Genomic DNA, 18,148 nt, shown 5'->3' with positions numbered 1-18,148 from the left:
ATGTTCCAGGCGTTAGTTCACCGCGCCACATCAAAGTGTCCAGTGTGACGGCGAATACCATCACCCTTCAATGGCGCACCAAGGCAGAACCTATCACTGGCTTCCAGATCAACGCTGTGCCTTCTATCATCGGTGGCACCGTCCAGAGGACCGTGGGACCCAACACTCGCACCTACACCATCACAGGTAAAGCCCACTACATCTGCTGTTGCCTTCAGGTTAAGTAATTCAGTTCGTAATACTTCCAGCACCTTTTACCAGACACTCCTCATAGACAGATGCAGCACACACGGAGATTGTTTGGCCCATCTTGATGCTAGCTCTTGGAAAGTGTCCTCCATTCATCCTGCTCTTCATCGCACTACCCTCAAAGATTTATCCTTTTTTCTTTGTAGAAGTTACTACAGCTTCATCCTTGATTTCACAAAAGGGAGGTGTACCAGGAAACAGTTAAATTGATTTTTTTGCATCAGGAAGGACATTTTGATTAGCATTTGAGTAGCACATTTTGATAACGTGAGTTTCTATTCATGGAGATTGGCGTGCAATGCATTACAGCAAAAGTGAACTCTATGGAAGACATACTTCAAGGAGTCCAAGGCATTTGAGTGAAAATGTGTGAATCAAGGAATTAATGTATTGAAATGTCTTCCATTGACATTTCATATTTTGCATTTTAGCTCATGACAATGTGTAAAAAAATCTTCTCTCTTATTTACATTGCTACTTACCATCAAAGATCTTATAGCAGAGCAAGATGGCCTGCTCCTACGCAAAACACGTAGTACGGTCATGGGCAGATTCATGGGTGATTATAGGACCCATTTTAGCAACCATCTTGTTCCGCCATCTTGCTTCCGGCCAAAGATCGGATCTTTCCTTCTGCCTCCGCTCCCGTATCTTCGCAAGTCTTTGACTTGGGCGGGGAGAGGGGGGTGCGCGGCCCGGGGCAGCGGGGAGAGGGGGTGTGCGGCCCGAGGCAGCGAGGAGAGGGGGTGCGCGGCCCGGGGCAGCGGGGAGAGGGGGTGCGTGGCCCGGGGCAGCGGGGAGAGAGGAGGGGAATAGTGCAAGTGGGGTAGTGGTGGCGCAGGAGGGTTGGGTAGGGCCGGGTGAGAGAGAGAGCAAAGATCTTTGGGAGAGAGGTGGGGTAGGGGCCGGGGTGCAGAGAGCATGGGGAGAGTTGTGGTGTTGGGGGCTTGTGGGTTAAAGGACTACAGCATAGGAGGGGGGGAGACATTGTAGTGTGGGGGGGGGGGGAGGCAAGGGAGTGCCGGGAGTTGAGGGGTGGGATAGGGCCGAGTGTATATGAAGTTGCGGGGAGGTTTACAATGTTTATTATTTAATGTCCCTTGTCTAGTCTGAAATAAAGTTCATCATTGGATATAAAAATCAGAAGAAATAGAATTGTGTGTGTTATATGATTATATACATTTGTATCACATTCACGTATGTGTGTTTATAAACATTTTATTCTTTAACAAGAATTAACAGAAGTATGAACTAACAGAATTATGAATCTAACCCTATATCACGCACAATAACTGTTCTCCCGCAATGTTGATTACCCTGCGAGTCGGGTCGGGTCGGGTAGGTTCCGGTTACTACAAAATCAACTCAAACACAGCTTATGAGCCATTTCAAAAGAAATGATTTAAAAAAACATTAAAAAAGACAATTACCAGTCAAATGTTATTCTTGACAAGAATTAACAGAAGTATGAACTGACAGAATTATGAATCTAACCCTATATCACACACACAAACTGTTCCCCCGCAACGTTGATTATACTGTGGGTCGGGTCAGGTTACCAAAATGGGCGGGGAAAAATGACCAGGATCCCCTCCGTAGCGTACTACACGTCAGCCCATTGCATTTCGCAGGAGTAGCCTATCTTGCTCCGCTATAGGATCTTTGCTTACCATAACACCTGTTCTCCCAATTACTGACTTGCCATTGCAGTCAGTCACTCCTTGTTTATCATTTTCAATCCTGCAGTAATTTCTACCTTGTTTGTGTTAATCATCAAGCGACCATTTTACTCAAACCCCATTTTATTCTACCCAAATTCCAATCAACTTCCCCCATATTCCGTCACTCACCAGCACTCCAGTGGCCAGTTAACCTATCAACCTGCATGTTTTGGGAAGTGAGAGGAACTGGAGATCCCAGAGAAAACCCCTGCATACACAGGGAGTTTGCCCAAACACTGCAGACCGCACGGGAAGTTGGGATTGAACACAGGCCCCAGACACTGGAAGACAACGGCTCTACTAGCTGCGCTTCTTCTTGCGTATATGGCGTGCACAGCCTAAAGTTGTAGGACAACTTGTTCTATTTGATCTTATTTGATTGTGCACACCAGATTGATTGCATTCGTCAAAACAGGGCAGACCACGTGATTTTGCAATCTTCCACCCCTGCGCTGCTGTGCTATTGTGTTAAATCTTTCCTTTGCTCTCTCTCCTTTACGAAATGCAGTTAACGGCCATTTCTTATTCATGATACCCTTCTGCACATATTTGTGTCCTTTCCAAGGCCCCTGGCCCCCTATTCACATGTGGTGGTCTTAGAAAGTAATGTATACCATGAGTTGCGAATTACATGTGCTATATAACCATATAACAATTACAGCATGGAAACAGGCCATCTCGGCCCTTCTAGTCCGTGCCGAACACGTATTCTCCCCTAATCCCATCTACCTGCACTCAGAGCATAACCCTCCATTCCTTTCCCGTCCATATAACTATCCAATTTATTTATAAATGATAAAATCGAACCTGCCTCCACCACCTTCACTGGAAGCTCATTCCACACAGCTACCATTCTCTGAGTAAAGAAGTTCCCCCCCATGTTACCCCTAAACTTCTGTCCCTTAATTCTCAAGTCATGTCCTCTTGTTTGAATCTTCCCTACTCTCAGTGGGAAAAGCTTATCCACGTCAACTGTCTATCCCTCTCATCATTTTAAAGACCTCTATCAAGTCCCCCCTTAACCTTCTGCGCTCCAAAGAATAAAGACCTAACTTGTTCAACCTTTCTCTGTAACTTAGTTGCTGAAACCCAGGCAACATTCTAGTAAATCTCCTCTGTACTCTCTCTATTTTGTTGACATCCTTCCTATAATTAGGCGACCAAAATTGTACACCATACTCCAGAATTGGCCTCACCAATGCCTTGTACAATTTTAACATTACATCCCAACTTCTATACTCAATGCTCTTGATTTATAAAGGCCAGCACACCAAAAGTTTTCTTTACCACCCTATCTACATGAGATTCCACCTTCAGGGAACTGTGCACAATTATTCCCAGATCCCTCTGTTCAACTGCATTCTTCAATTCCCTACCATTTACCATGTACGTCCTATTTTGATTTGTCCTGCCAAGATGTAGCACCTCACACTTATCAGCATTAAACTCCATCTGCCATCTTTCAGCCCACTCTTCCAACTGGCATAAATCTCTCTGTAGACTTTGAAAATCTAATTCATTATCCACAACACCACCTATCTTAGTATCATCTGCATACTTACTAATCCAATTTACAACACCATCATCCAGATCATTGATGTACATGACAAACAACAGTGGACCCAACACAGATCCCTGTGGCACCCCACTAGTCACTGGCCTCCAACCTGACAAACAGCCATCCACCATTACTCTCTGGCATCTCCCATTCAGCCACTGTTGAATCCATCTTGCTACTCCACCATTAATACCCAACAATTGAACCTTCTTAACCAACCTTCCACGAGGAACCTTGTCAAAGGCCTTACTGAAGTCCATATATACAACATCCACTGCTTTACCCTCATCAATTTCCCTAGTAACCTCTTCCAAAAATTCAAGAAGATTAGTCAAACATGACCTTCCAGGCACAAATCCATGTTGACTGTTCCTAATCTGACCCTGTTTATCCAGATGCTTATATATATTATCTCTAAGTATCCTTTCCATTAATTTGCCCACCACTGACGTCAAACTAACAGGTCTATAATTGCTAGGTTTACTCTTAGAACCCTTTTTAAACAATGGAACAACATTGTATGTGCTGTTAAACTGACCCCTGATTGGAGGCATTTGAAGAATCTTGTATTTTATTCCCATGATGGTTCTTCATTTCCCCTTGATCTTGATGGTAAGAATGTTCCTTCCCTTTTCACAGGCCTTAACCCTGGCACGGAGTACAAAATCAACATCTTCACCCTGAGTGGCAATTATCGCAGCCCACCTGCCTCCGTCACAGTCCAAACCGGTGAGGATCCCTCCAGGGCAAGTGCCTAATTCTGTTTGCCTTGATGTTGTTCTAGTCATTGAGTTGTAAACACAGAAACATGCCCTTCAGCCAACCCCGTTCATACTAAACATCCAGCTATACTTGTCCATTTAGTCTGTAGCCTTCTAAGCAATTCACATGCTTATCGAAATTATTCTTAAATGCTGTGTGAGTATCTGCCTCCACTGCCCATTCAGGCAGCACATTCCAGATTCCAGTTACTCCCTGTGTGAAAAAAAAAATCATCTTCAGATCTCCGAACCTCTAAATTCTCCTGTACCCTTACAATGGGTAATAGCATCCAATTGTCTACACTGTCGACTGCCCCTCATGATTGGGTGTGGTTCAGGTTCCCCCAACAGTCTTCTGCAGCAAAGAAAACAATCCAAGCCTATACCCAGTCTCTCGTGAAAAATGAAACTCTCCAGACAACATTGTATTTTTTATGAATTTTTCTTCAATTTGGTTTAAAACTGAACAATGTTAACTCAGGGCAGAACTTTTCCCCAGCAATCCCTAGGTTGTTGTTCTCAGGAGTTGCTAACACTGGACTGCTGATCTCACCTGACTGCTGAAATAAGCACTGGTAAACCATGGCCAGGAGGAGCACTGCAGGAAGACCGTGTTTGAATGGTACCTTAGGGTAATCACCACTCACAGTTAATGCCTCACTCTCTTATAAAGGACCTAATGCCTTTTGAGTCTGTGCTTGGAATAATCCCCATCATTTCTATACCCTCCCCCCAACTTGGCTCCCTGTGGGCACTCCTCTCTCATACGCCTTCCCAATTCTTCAGTCCACCACGCATGTCAGGGACAATTTAAATTGGCTATCCCACTGGTCCTTGGGATGTGGAAGGAGATCAGAGCACCTGGTAGGGGGTAGACCACGCGATCAGAAGGTTAACGATAGGCAGCACCTCTCATCCAGACAGCACCCACGGTCCGGATTGAAAGTGGGTCACTGGAGCGGCAGCACTGGCTGCTGCGCAACTGTGTCATTACTGAGGTGTGCCTCATCCGACATAAATATTGCAGCGCTCAGTGGGCTATATTGAAGGGGACAGAGAATGACTCTACACCCATTCGTCTATCCCCTCCTTATTTTGATGGTGACTGATCCCTGAAATCAAGGCCTGAGGTGGCGGGACTTCAGGAATAGAGTGCAGTCTGGAGGCCATGCCAGCTGCTCTGTCTGGACAGGAGCTGCCATTCAATATGCGACAGTGGTTGCATGCAGGGAAATGGGATAGGCATCAACATCCGAACAAACTGAATGGAATTAATGTCTTCATTGTTTCAACCTTGTACCCTTTAACCCAGTTATTGATTCTCCAACGAAACTCCGATTCATCTCCACGACGCCCGACAGCATCATGTTCCTATGGCAACGTCCCCGCTCCCGAATTACACGGTATCACATCACCTACCAACCCAAAGGAGGGCAACTAATGGAGCTCAACCCTCAGCCGCCAACCGTGGCCGAAGAAGCGATTATCACAGGTAAAGGTTGCCCATAAAAAAAATATTGTCCACAATTGGCAATGATGGCTTCTTCAAGGATCCATCAGCTGGCAGAGAACTTTGGCATTCACAGCATGCCCGTCATAAGACTATCTGGACAACTCACAACCATTTTATACGGACAATTCAATGGGATCTTACATTAATCGGCATGCACTAAGCACTTCTCCTGTTTGGCACATCAGTGAGCTTTGTATGGAGAGCAAAATCAACAGTTGAGGTTCAGGGGGAGATGCAATCAAAGGAGAGGAAGTTTCACAAGGGATTTTAATAGAGGAGAGTCTAGGAATATCTTACTTGCTCAGCAAACCATGATCTGGAATGAAATCAGTCTGTTCTAACAGCATAGACAGGTATGAACAGGAGAATTAGATTAATTGGAGAGCTTTTTGAAGAGTAGGCATGTGCGCAGGATAATACTAAGTAATTTATAATAAAAAGAATTATGCCGATACACAGTAGATCAAACGGCTTCTGTGGAAAAATAAATTGAAATAACATTTCTGATTGATTATCAGATCTGGGAAAGAAAAAAACGACAGTTGGTGAGGAGGGATGACTAGAATGGAAATATCTCTGAGAGGCTGAGGCTAGAGTCTCTGAATAAATTTGTTTAATAAGTTTATAAGGAATGGATAAAGAGAGAGCGAGGGAAAAAGAGGGAAATGCGACAAAAGAATATGGTGAAAGCTATGAAACGCAGATCAGAGCTTTAGGAAATGCCCAGCAGATCAATGGGTGTCCGGAGAGAGAGAAAAACAGATATTACAGAATGATTATTGTATGCAGAACTACCCTGTTCTGACACAGAGAACGCAAGTTAGTTGAAGGTGTAGATTGGGAATGCTGCAACTTGTACAGATGGAAGATGAGATGTACAATGCAGGAGGCATTGATATGCAGGATTTTGTGGGAGTGGGGTGGAGAATTAAACTGACTAGCAAATCGGATGCTCAGGGCTCACTCCTGTGGACTGAACACAGGTGCTCCATACAGTGGTCACCCGAATTGTGTTTGTTTTCTCGCTCATATAAGCACCAAATGTAGTACATTAGATTGAAAGAAGTGCAAATGAAACACCAGTTCAAATGGAAGCTGCTCACATCCATTATGTCCTCTCTGGTTTCCTGCACTGTAATAGGAAGGCCAAGTGCCAGCATGAGAAACAACAACTCATCTTCCAAACTGTTTACAACAAAAGCAAAACTTTGAAGTGACAAAACAAGAAAGTACCATGGATAATATTCCTATATGTGCGGTGCATTTCAACAATCTAAACCAGGGGTTGTCAACCTACGGCCAACGGGCCGCATCCGGCCCGCAGGCGTAAAAGGGCTGTCCCACTGCGGCGACCCAATCCGCGAGTTAGGAAGAGTGTCTTCGACCTTCAAGCTCGAGGGCACACGCCTGGAAAACCTCGAGCTGGATCGACCGTCCGCGTTGAAATCACGAGCTTTATCAACCGACCGCACACACACACAAACACATTGCAAAGGCGGGCCAGGGAAAGCGGGGGAGCACTGTTTGAAATTCACACCGCGATGAAAAGGAAGGTAAAAGACGGCTGCACAGTGTATGGTAAGTCCTTTAGAGAGCGCGGAGGGGGTTGGGGGAGGGAAGTGGAGGAGAAGGAGTGGAGACACTTTTAAGAAGTATAATAAAGTTTAGCGGGCATTTTACCTACCGAGTCGGGTTTTCCTATTCCTGAAAACTCCAATGAGCCAATCAAAATGCACGGTCAGCAAAGGAGATTGCCTACGGCTGCCCTCGACTGCTTGTAACTAAATAGCGACCCCACTCCACTGCACTACGAGTTAAAAAGAACCATGCCGACAAAATTTTACTCGTTGAAAATTTTCCGCAACCTAGCTGAGGCAGCGAGTATTCGGGGACTTCACTCGAACATGAAGGAAAGTTCCAGTGACCTCATAGGACCTCGTGTCCACCATGTTGAAGGTGGAAGACACTCTTCTAAACTCGTAGATTAGGTCGCCGCAGTGGGACAGCACCTTAACACAAAACACACACAACACTTATCCGAGAGTAATTCTCACACACACACAACAGCCAATTCCATATCACAACACCTGTCGACTCACTCTCTCCCCGTCTCTACCCTCCCATCCCCTCATCCATCCTCCCGACCACCTGGAGTAAAAGCACCCCCACTCAGTACCGAGGCATGTGTGAAACTGAAGCGGGCCGAGAGCAGTTTCCTTCGGGAGCCCAGCGGCGGGCGGGCTGGAGGAAAGCAAAGCATCAGCGGGGTCAGTGAGGAATTCCACTCCGGCCACAGTGTTGTGCTTTAGTTGTTGTTTGTCCTATATCAGGATGACCAAAGTCATTTTTATCACGATTTAAAAAAAACTATCATTAGTTATTTATTAACTATGGCGATAGATGTGGCCCGCCATCCGCTCACAGGCATGGGTCCTGGCTCCTATGCAGAACAAGGTTGCGTCCCCTGACCTAAACTATTACACTTCTTCCCTCGCAATAGGACTGCAGCCGGACACCGAGTACACCATCCACATAAAAGCTTTTCAGAATTTGCTGCAGAGTAAGCAACTGACTGGGACGAAGAAAACAGGTGAGGGACTACAGACAGCAAATGGAAGGTTGAAGCACACCAACCATCCCTTTTTCCTGTAAATGACCAAAGCATTCAGCATGTTTTAACTTCATCCTGGCTGCACAAGGCTTTGTTGTAACTTCTCACTGCTTAAAACGTGGCCTTGTCATTTGTAGAGTTTATTCCCTTGAAGGCAAATCGCAAATAGAGTATAACTACTTAGAATTTTATTTTAACTGAAGCCAGATGTTTGGACTTCAGAAAATGCTGCGTTTAATCAGTAAGACTTTCTGGCAGCTTTTGGTAAGGTTCTATTTAATAATGATCCATGTTTCCGACTGCCCAGTAGCCATTGGAGAAAAGGGCTGATTTGTTTTCACCGAATGCCTCAAGGCAGCAAAATCAGCCAGTTGACGAGACGGGGTTTAATAGACAATAATAGGTGCAGGAGTAGGCCATTTGGTCCGAGCCAGCACCACCATTCAATGTGATCATCCCCCAATCAGTACCCCGTTCCTGCCTTCTCCCCATATCCCCTGACTCCGCTATATTTAAGAGCCCTATCTAGCTTTCTCTTGAAAGCATCCAGAGAACCTGCCTCCACCGCCATCTGAGGCAGAGAATTCCACAGACTCACCACTCTGAGAAAAAGTGTTTCCTCATCTCTGTTCTAAATGGCTTACTCCTTATTCTGTGGCCCATGGTTCTGGGCTCCCCCAACATCGGGAACATGTTTCCTGCCTCTAGCGTGTCCGTTTCAATGAGATCTCCTCTCATCCTTCTAAACTCCAGAGTATACAAGCCCAGCTGCTCCATTCTCTCAGCATATGACAATCCCGCCATCCCAGGAATTAACCTTGTAAACTTACGCTGCACTCCCTCAATAGCAAGAATGTCCTTCCTCAAATTAGAGGACCAAAACTGCTAGTACAAACTGCTTGGCACTGAAGTGTGGAGAGTGAAGTGTGTAGGGTTTGGGTGTGTGTGCACACATTTATTTATGTGTATGCTTGTGGGTGTGCTAATGTGTGAGCATGCATGTAAGTGCTTATACATGTGTGGACTTGTGTGTACATGAGTGTATACACATATATGTGTGTTTATACACACGTGCATATGGAGGAGGTGTCGGTTTCCTCTCAGGTGTAGACCATTCAGACTCAACTGTTACTTCATCAACTCGGGTTCAGAATCCTCAAACTGCTCACCTGTGAGAATTATGTCACCACACCCAGGACAGTTCAGCAAGGCTCTCTCCTCTTTGTAGGGATGATAGGAGACATTGTTCTTTATGGAGTTATGGAAAAACACCACTCGGTCCAATTTGTCAATGCTGACCAAGATGCCCCATCTAAGCTATAACCATTTGCCTACATTTTTCTCATCTCCCTCTAAATATTTCCTATCCATGTAGCTATCCAAATGCCTTTTAAATGTTGTTATTGTACATGTCTCAACAACTTCCTCTGGCAGCTCATCCCTTTTCCCCAACAGCTTCTGTGAAAAAGTTGCCCCTCAGGTTCCTATAAATCTTTCCCTTCTAACCTTAAACCTATGCCCTCTAGTTCTTGATTTTCCTACCCTGGGGTTTCATTTTATCTTCCTTCTAGATTTTATACACTTTCATAAAATCACCCCTCAGATTCTTGCCCACCAAGGAATAAAGTCCTATCATGTCTAGTCTCTCATTATAGCTCAGGCCCTCAAGTTCTGGCAACATGCTAGTGGATATTCTCTGCATTCTTTCCAGCTTAATGACATTCTTCCTATAACAGGGTGACCAAAGTTAAACACAATTTTCCAAAGTGCAGCCTCAACAACATCTTGTACAACGATAACATAATATTCCAACTTCTAAACTTAATTCCCTGACTGATGAAGTTCAGCATGCCTAAAGCTTTCTTCACCAACCTGTGCCACAATGTTCAGGGAACCATGTACCTTTACTCCTAGATCCCTCTTTCAAAAACACTTCCCAGGGCCTTATGGCTGAAGACTGCTGCCCTTTTGAGTTCCCAAAGTGCAACACCTCACACTTATCTGAATTAAACTCCATTTCCCATTTCTCATTCCTTGGCTCATGTCCAGTTGATCAAGGAAGTGTCGTTTTTGAAGATGCCATGTACATTTTCAACCAATGTCTTGTACATTCTCATCCTGCGGAAATAAGATTTGTAGTCCCGACTGATATACCCCCCCCCTGAGCAGTCATTAAAAAACAGTAAAACTTGATACGGCTGTGTCTTTTTTCCAGCACATTTCCCAGGAGCAGTGCAGGAGTGGGGAGAAGACATACATGTCCATGGCCCACCTAGTCCGCAACCGACCAACGATCCCCACATATTAACACACACCAGGGACAATTTACACTTATACCAAGCTAATTAACCTACAAAGCTGTAAGTCTATGGAATGTGGGAGGGAACCTCGAAGATCTTGGATCTCGGAGAAAACCCACGCAGGTCACGGGGGGAACGTACAAACTCTGTACACATCACACGTTGTAGGGATCAAACCCGGATCTCTGGCACTGCAAGCGCTGTAAGGCAGCAACTCTACTGCTATGCTACCGTGTCACCCTGTGTGTAACTGCGTAATGTGCCCAACGAGGGGTGAAGGAGCCCTCAGTGCTGTGCTTCCGTAGTGCTGCGTTGTCGCTATTTCCTCATAGGCGGGGCACAGGTGAGGTGAGATGAGGTGCAGCGAGAAGGATTTCTTGAAGGAATTATTTTTGGAATGTCTGGAATGCACTCAGATTGTGTGCATATGATTTAAATACATGGAAGCACATTTAAGTAGTTTACTTTTGGAAGTATTTTTAGTTTAGATACTAATTTAAGTTTAAGTTTGTAAATGTATTTCTAATGTTAAAAGCTTTGCTGATGTGCAGATTAACCAGTTGCGCATGACAGTTTAACCAGCGTCTGATGCCTTTCAACAAGTTGTCAGATGCCAGTTTAACCAATAACAGACCAACCATGCTGGTTCTGAGCTTGTTGCTCTGCACACCCATTAAAACTAATTACTGCTGCTTACAGCTTATTAACCTCCCATTGCTTTTCTGCTCTCAAGGCCGCAAGCCGCAGCCTGTCACTGAAGCCACTCCTGTGCGGCATCCGGATAAACCCCCAATCACTCGGAAGCCAATGTCACCTGCAGAGGGCAGAACAAATGGCGTTCCAGGATCATTTCCCACCTGGAATCCAGTTAACCCCACAATCAATCGGGGGCCAGGGCATCGTGGACCGGGCATTCATGGCGCAGGATATCCCCTTCCCGTTACAGAAATACATCGCGGCCCCTGGAAGCCAGAAGGATCAACCGATAAGAGACCCACCACCCACAAGAAGCCAAAGGACGGAAAGATACCCCATTCAGGGAACCATGAACCAATGGGTGAACACCCCACCGTGTCCACCCATTGGCCTGAAAACCCTGACGATGAGAATGGATCGCCACCTAGCACCCGACCATCAGGACCGGAGAAGTCCAGCGTCAGCTGGTCGCCATTTCCTGGCACCATCGAATACCTGGTCACATATTACCCTGTTGGTCATAGCGGACAAACCACGCAGGTAATTGATTGCATGATCCATAGATACTCTTCCATAGAATCTCAGATACTAATTATTGACTGAGGAAGAACTTCCAATTATTATCTTGGAATAGGTGGGGATGATCGGGTGAGCTGAAAAACACCTTTACTTTGGTGTGCAACACAGACAGGCCCTTAGGCCCACATGTCCATGCTCTCCATTACATTTATCAACACTGAAGCACTGAGACACATTTGGTCCCTCATCTTCTATATCTTGGATATTCAAATGCTTGACTAAATGCTTCATAAAATGTGAGACAGCCTCCACTATTCCCCCAGGAAGCACACCATATCCCACGTGGTTACAAGGAGAATGAGCAAACTTACTGTGGTCAGGATTGAACTGGATCACTGGAGCTGTGAGGCAGTAGCTCTACAAGGTGTGCCACTGTGCTGCACTGGAGATCCACAACTGAGATCAATAAACTTGTCTATCCTAATCTATTTTTATTGAGGCTCCAACCGTATACCATCCAAAGCGTGATCCGGGTGTGTAAGGAAATAGAGGTGCGTTTATTTGAAGCCCTCAATGAGAGCCCAGAGTATTGCCCTCCACAAATAGAACAGGATATCCTGTCCTCAAGTTTTTGGAAAAACCAAAGTGGTTGAAAATTCTGACAGGCAGCTTTTGTGGAGAATGAAAAAGAAAACTTCAGGTCAAAAGGAGAGAAATCCAAGTTTGCAGACAGGGTGGGGGAGAGAAAGGATAGGACAGCACATAGGAAATAGTTCTGATAGGGTGAGTGGAGGGTTGCCATAGTGATAAGCTGTTCTGTCTGTCTTCCAGGTGCGTGTACCAGGATCCTCACACTACGCTGTGCTTCCTGGCCTTGAGTCTGGAACTCATTACAAAGTGATAGTGGAAGCTGTGAATGGTGATAAGAAACAAATGGTAAAGGAGACGACAGTCACTGGTGGGTATCCAAGTAAGTCTATGAATGACTGCTGCAGCAACACAAACATTCAGGTGGGAAGAAACTTCTACACATTCCTGATGTAATATCTTCCCCCATCACTACCCCCATCTCCCTCAGCAGCTCAGCCAAACAATCTGGCTCCAACAGGTCTGTCTCCACCCCCTCCTCAACTTGTTAATGTCTCACTACCACGATGGCCTTCCCCCTCAACCTTGTCATTGAGTGTCTCACCTTTGCTGCTCACTCGCCTGCCTCTCTGCGGGACTCTCCAGCCCCTAACTAATTCTGCCTTAACTCCCCCACTCCCCCTCCTTCAGCTAACTATGACTACCTCAACGCATGAGAAAGTTAGATTTAGCTCTAAGGGCGAAAGGAATCAAGGGATATGGGGAAAAAGCAGGAACGGGGTACTGATTTTAGATGATCAGCCATGATCATATTGAATGACTGGCTCGAAGGGCCGAATGACCTACTCCTCCACCTATTTTTCTATGTTACTATGACCATACTTCAGACTGCTCCCTGTCTTCACCGAGATTGCTTCTTCCTCTTCTGCCCACACACAAGGGCGCTTCATCCAACTCCTCAGACAGTCTCCTCTTCACATCCTGCCTCACTCTGCTTCACAAACTAGGTGTCGCCATCATGAGAAGGTATTCCATTGCTTGCACTCTTGTGGAAATGTGGCAGTGTGCAACACAGAAACTCAGTCTATTCATAATCCCATCATTCATTTGACACCAAATTTTCCCCTAAAAATATCCTTTGAGATACCACTTGCCATGACAGCCCATTGAAGGGGATGTTCGGACAGACCTGAGACTAAAGCTCCTGCTAAACAAATCTGTCTCATGACCCAGTGCCTCTGCGATTATTCTTGTAGGGTTACAGCTCTTTTGGCACAACAACTGCCAGATATGTTGGGCGATTCACAACCCTGGAACATTGCACCACAAATTTCCCCTTTGTGTTGTTTATACTAGAGGTGTAGATGGGGCCATTACTGAATAAAAGAAGGATGTGAGATCTCAGAGTAATTATAACCTGGAACTATAAGTGGAGACAGAATATATCTGATCTCCAAAGAGAAATTAGAGAAGCATTTGAGACAGAATGACTTTTAGGACAGTAGGGAAAGTGATGGAAATGTGATTCTACCCAGAGGCTGTAGCCGATGGACTGAATTGCCCTGAGCCATCAACTTCTTCAACACATCACTTTGTTTCCACCCAACGGTTAAATAAAAAAATAGTGTGCGTGGGATTGTACCTGGGTGGGTGTGAGGCTGTGGAAAGATTGGCAAAGCCTTTGCTTGGTGACTCATCTGTGAGGCAGCACTTGAGACAGTACAAGAGTACTGCAATGTGGTATTCCTGCAGATTTACCACAGTGGATAGTGGTCACGGAAGGCACTGAAAGGTTTTGGGTTTGGTGAAGCGCGATTGCCAAGATGGTTCCAGTTTCTTGCATTAATTCTTTGTTTCTCGCCCGCAGTTATCGAAACAGCCAATAACCCTCGGAGAAAATGCCATGACACCGTCACCAATACCCATTATATAATTGGACAGGAGTGGGAAAAGTTGTCCGAGACTGGATTGAAAGTGGTGTGCACTTGTTCAAGTGAAAGCGATGGAATTGGTCACATCAGTTGTGACTCACCTGGTGAGTAGTCTGCACCACATTCTCCAATCCTCCCTCCAGATGTCCCGCCCCTTCACACATACATCTCTTGGCGATTTTGAGGCCGATTTCAAATAAACACTAAAATAAACAGACAGGCGTGTTAGATGGCACCCACAGCGAGTACAAGCTTTCAGAGTTGACACTTGACATGTGAGCTCACTGTCACAAGGGTAATGCCTTGATTCCAGAGCTCGATCAGGAATTTGCAACTGTGGCCAAGATCCACTTAGGAATGGAATGAATTTTCTGGGAATTTAGGATGCACATGATTTACAGTATGTTCACATCTGCTTTCTCCTGAGTCTTGAGTTTATTGAAATGCATCTTGGACATATTGTATATTACTTCATGTAAGGACAGTTATATTAGTCTGTCGAGTGACATTGTATTGACCATTCCTTTTATCACTGGCTTTTAAAGTTCATAAAATCTGCCCAGGGTTTATAAAGGAACATGAGGCAAAAAAGTTGTACTTGACCCAACTCTATTTATGATTTGTGCTCAGCTGGGATATTGCATCCAGTTAAGGTGCAGATTTAATACTAATGATGAGGTATAGTAGATAGGGATTGTATTCCTGAGAGCAGAGAAGGACAGCGAGTCTTATCCGAGTTTGGCTGATTTCGTTGAGGGGAAACTTTCTACTGGCAGGACCTTCTAGAACCAGAAGAACCAAATTCAGGGGCAATTAATGTTTTTGTTATCTGGCATGATGCAGATAAAGTTGTAATTTAAAAAAAGGGAATTGGATACATTACTACAATGGAAGATGCTGCAGGCATGGAACTAATGTAGTAATGAGTAAGCACATTGAAGCAATATCCTTCATTGCAGCTATTCTAGCAGTGGAAGGATTACATTGTGTTGGCCATTTTCCCACAGAACACAACCCTTCAAGTACAGGATTGTGGAGTCTGTAGGTTACCCAATCAGATGGGGCAATGTGCGGCATGGCAGGAATTTCTCCTGGTCTCTCCCACTCCATACGCTGAACGATATAGAACCATATCTTGAATTTGGTTATTGAGCCACTGATCTTGGTTAGCTTGGTGGTGATTATGCAGCTGTGTACAACCTTGTCTAACCTTTGAGAGCACTGTCATCTAAAAGGCGAATGCTAAGGAAAGAAACCTCACATAAATTTTGGGCACAGAAGTTGAATTGTTATTTTCTTGTGTTAACTAGAGTTATTCAGTAACCATCAATAACCATTTCCTTTACTCCCTCCTGTCCAGTGTCGTGCCACGATGGCAACATGAACTATCACATGGGTGAAAAATGGAATCGGCGCAGTGAGACTGGCCACTTGCTCAGCTGTACTTGTCTGAGCAGCAGAAATGGAGAATATAAATGTGATCGACGTAAGTCAATGGTCAAATGTCAATGAGGCTGTTGTCATTCTCTACGTCATTTCCAGCTTTCCTTTTTCCTTGATGTTCCACCTGCCCCAAGCCAGCAGGTGTGCATTTGGCTAACACTGTCCCAGAAGACAAGGTCATACAATCAGGCCCTAAAAAGCACAGAATCAGGCTCTACAGCCCAGCGTCCATGCTGGCCAAGTTACCAACTGAGCTAGTACCTCCATCTGGCCCATATCTGATCCATGTACCTTTCATCAATTTGTCCTATATCTCTCCACATCATCATCTATCTCTCGTTTCCCTTTCCTGTAACTTTCAGTCTGAAGAAGGGTTTTGATGTCACTCATTCCTTGTCTCCAGAGATGCTGCCTGTCCCGCTGCGTTACTCCTGCATTTTGTGCCTACCAGTCTTTAGTGTCTTTAATTGTTTTTTTATTGAACCCGCCTCTAACACTTTTTCAGCAGCTTATTCCTTGTACTCAACATCCTGTGTGAAAACGTTGCTCCTCAGGGCCCTTTTAAAACCTATATTTCTCACATTAAATCTATGCTATCTAGTTTTAGACTCACTAACCTTGGGGTAAAGACTGGGTATTCACCTTATCTATGCCCTCAAAATCTTACAGTATATGCCTCTCCAGGATAACTCTTTAGATTCCTACGTTTCGGCGTATCTAGCCTCAGACCAGAAGGGGCCTTAGTTGGTGTACTGTAGACATTTTCACCCCACCCTGTCCTCGTGTCACCACCTTCATGGAACCATGTATCTGTACATTCTGACAAATCAGTACAGTCAGAAGAAGGGTCTCGACCCAAAACGTCACCCATTCCTTCTTTCCCGAGATGCTGCCTGTCCCGCTGAGTTACTCCAGCTTTTTGTGTCTACCTTATCTGTACTCTTAGGCTTCTTTTTCTACCACTGTGCAGGGTATTATCAATTACTCCGTAGGTGCTGCTCTGGTTTGTCCTACCAAAATGCAGCACCTTATATATAAATATATATATATATAAACAATTTTAGTGTAATCCATGCCAATGTTACTAACACATCCAAATCGTTAATTAAATAATCGACATCAATGGACCTATCACCAATCCCTGCAGTGCACCACTTCTTACAGGCCTCTAGTCAGAAAAATCAAACCCGTTTCCTACCTTCAAGCTAATTGTGCATCCAATTGGCTAGCTTGCCCGGGATCCCATATGATCTATTCTTCCAGACCAGCTTACAAAATGCAGTACCTTGTCAAAATCATTGAATGTAGATACCATCTTCCACTCAGCCCTTATCAATCTTCTTGGTCACATCTTCAAACACAAAACCATGCTGACAATCTCAGTCCTTGTCTACCCAAATCCTGGTAGATACTCTGCAAGGAATCCTCTCCAATAATTTACCCACCACTGATGCAAGGGTAATGTCTGAATTTCCCTGGCTTTTCCTTGCAGCCTTTCTTAAGTGGGAGCCATTGGTAATATTTGGGGCAGTCAGCTAAACTCAGCAAGGTGTTCTGGTTTGAGAACCAGATTCCAGTCCCACCTGCACCATGATGGGAAACTATTCCACCTTGAAGCTGAGATCAGCTGCCAAGTCCCTAAAATGGACAATGAAACCAAAGTAGCAGGCATTTGGAAGCATTGTAAACATCCTACGGACAAAGGTATATTTTACATCTATCTAATGACCAAGGATTAATTTCCATCCTATGGCGCAAATTCTTAAACTACTCCCTCTATCTCCAAGTTCCCATCTCCCCTAACATTCACACTTCCAGTTGGTCACATGCCATGTTTGCATTAAGAACTTCACCAGGCCTCTGCCCCCCCCCCCCCCCCCCAAAACACCCATTAAGATTTCTAAATCTCCACAACTGGGGAGCTTCCCTCCATCTGACATACTTCGCAAAATCTTTTGACTGTCTCTGACTGACCATCTTAGACAATGTAGCACTGTGGCAATGTGTTTGTACTAACAGCCTGTTTTATTCAATGCACAGTTGAAGGATCATGTTACGATGAAGGGAGCATGTACAACATTGGAGAACAGTGGCAGAAGGAATACCTTGGCAACATTTGCTCATGCACCTGCGTGGGAGGATTCCAGGTACCTTGGTTTAATATCTAAACCTTCTTGAAATCGTGGTTATATTGTCACCTGCTCATTGTTTTACCAGTCCTCTCCCATTAACTACAAGGATCCTTGGGGAAATTCTTG

General features: G+C 44.9%; 1 protein-coding gene across 1 annotated transcript in view; it reads left to right on the top strand.

Annotated features, from left to right (window-relative positions):
- Positions 1–18,148, top strand: part of fn1 (fibronectin 1) — a 94,990-nt gene that overhangs the window by 71,977 nt on the left and 4,865 nt on the right. The window contains exons 37-46 of the mRNA XM_033023497.1: positions 10–186; positions 4,168–4,257; positions 5,602–5,781; positions 8,303–8,392; positions 11,447–11,541; positions 11,629–11,949; positions 12,760–12,898; positions 14,384–14,551; positions 15,808–15,933; positions 17,931–18,037. Coding sequence (XP_032879388.1) covers positions 10–186; positions 4,168–4,257; positions 5,602–5,781; positions 8,303–8,392; positions 11,447–11,541; positions 11,629–11,949; positions 12,760–12,898; positions 14,384–14,551; positions 15,808–15,933; positions 17,931–18,037 — 1,493 coding nt within the window. The remainder of the gene's footprint in view (positions 1–9; positions 187–4,167; positions 4,258–5,601; positions 5,782–8,302; positions 8,393–11,446; positions 11,542–11,628; positions 11,950–12,759; positions 12,899–14,383; positions 14,552–15,807; positions 15,934–17,930; positions 18,038–18,148) is intronic.

The sequence above is a fragment of the Amblyraja radiata genome, chromosome 7 (assembly GCF_010909765.2).
Source record: "Amblyraja radiata isolate CabotCenter1 chromosome 7, sAmbRad1.1.pri, whole genome shotgun sequence".
Taxonomy (NCBI): domain Eukaryota; kingdom Metazoa; phylum Chordata; class Chondrichthyes; order Rajiformes; family Rajidae; genus Amblyraja; species Amblyraja radiata.
This window is presented reverse-complemented; position numbering and strand designations above follow the sequence as displayed.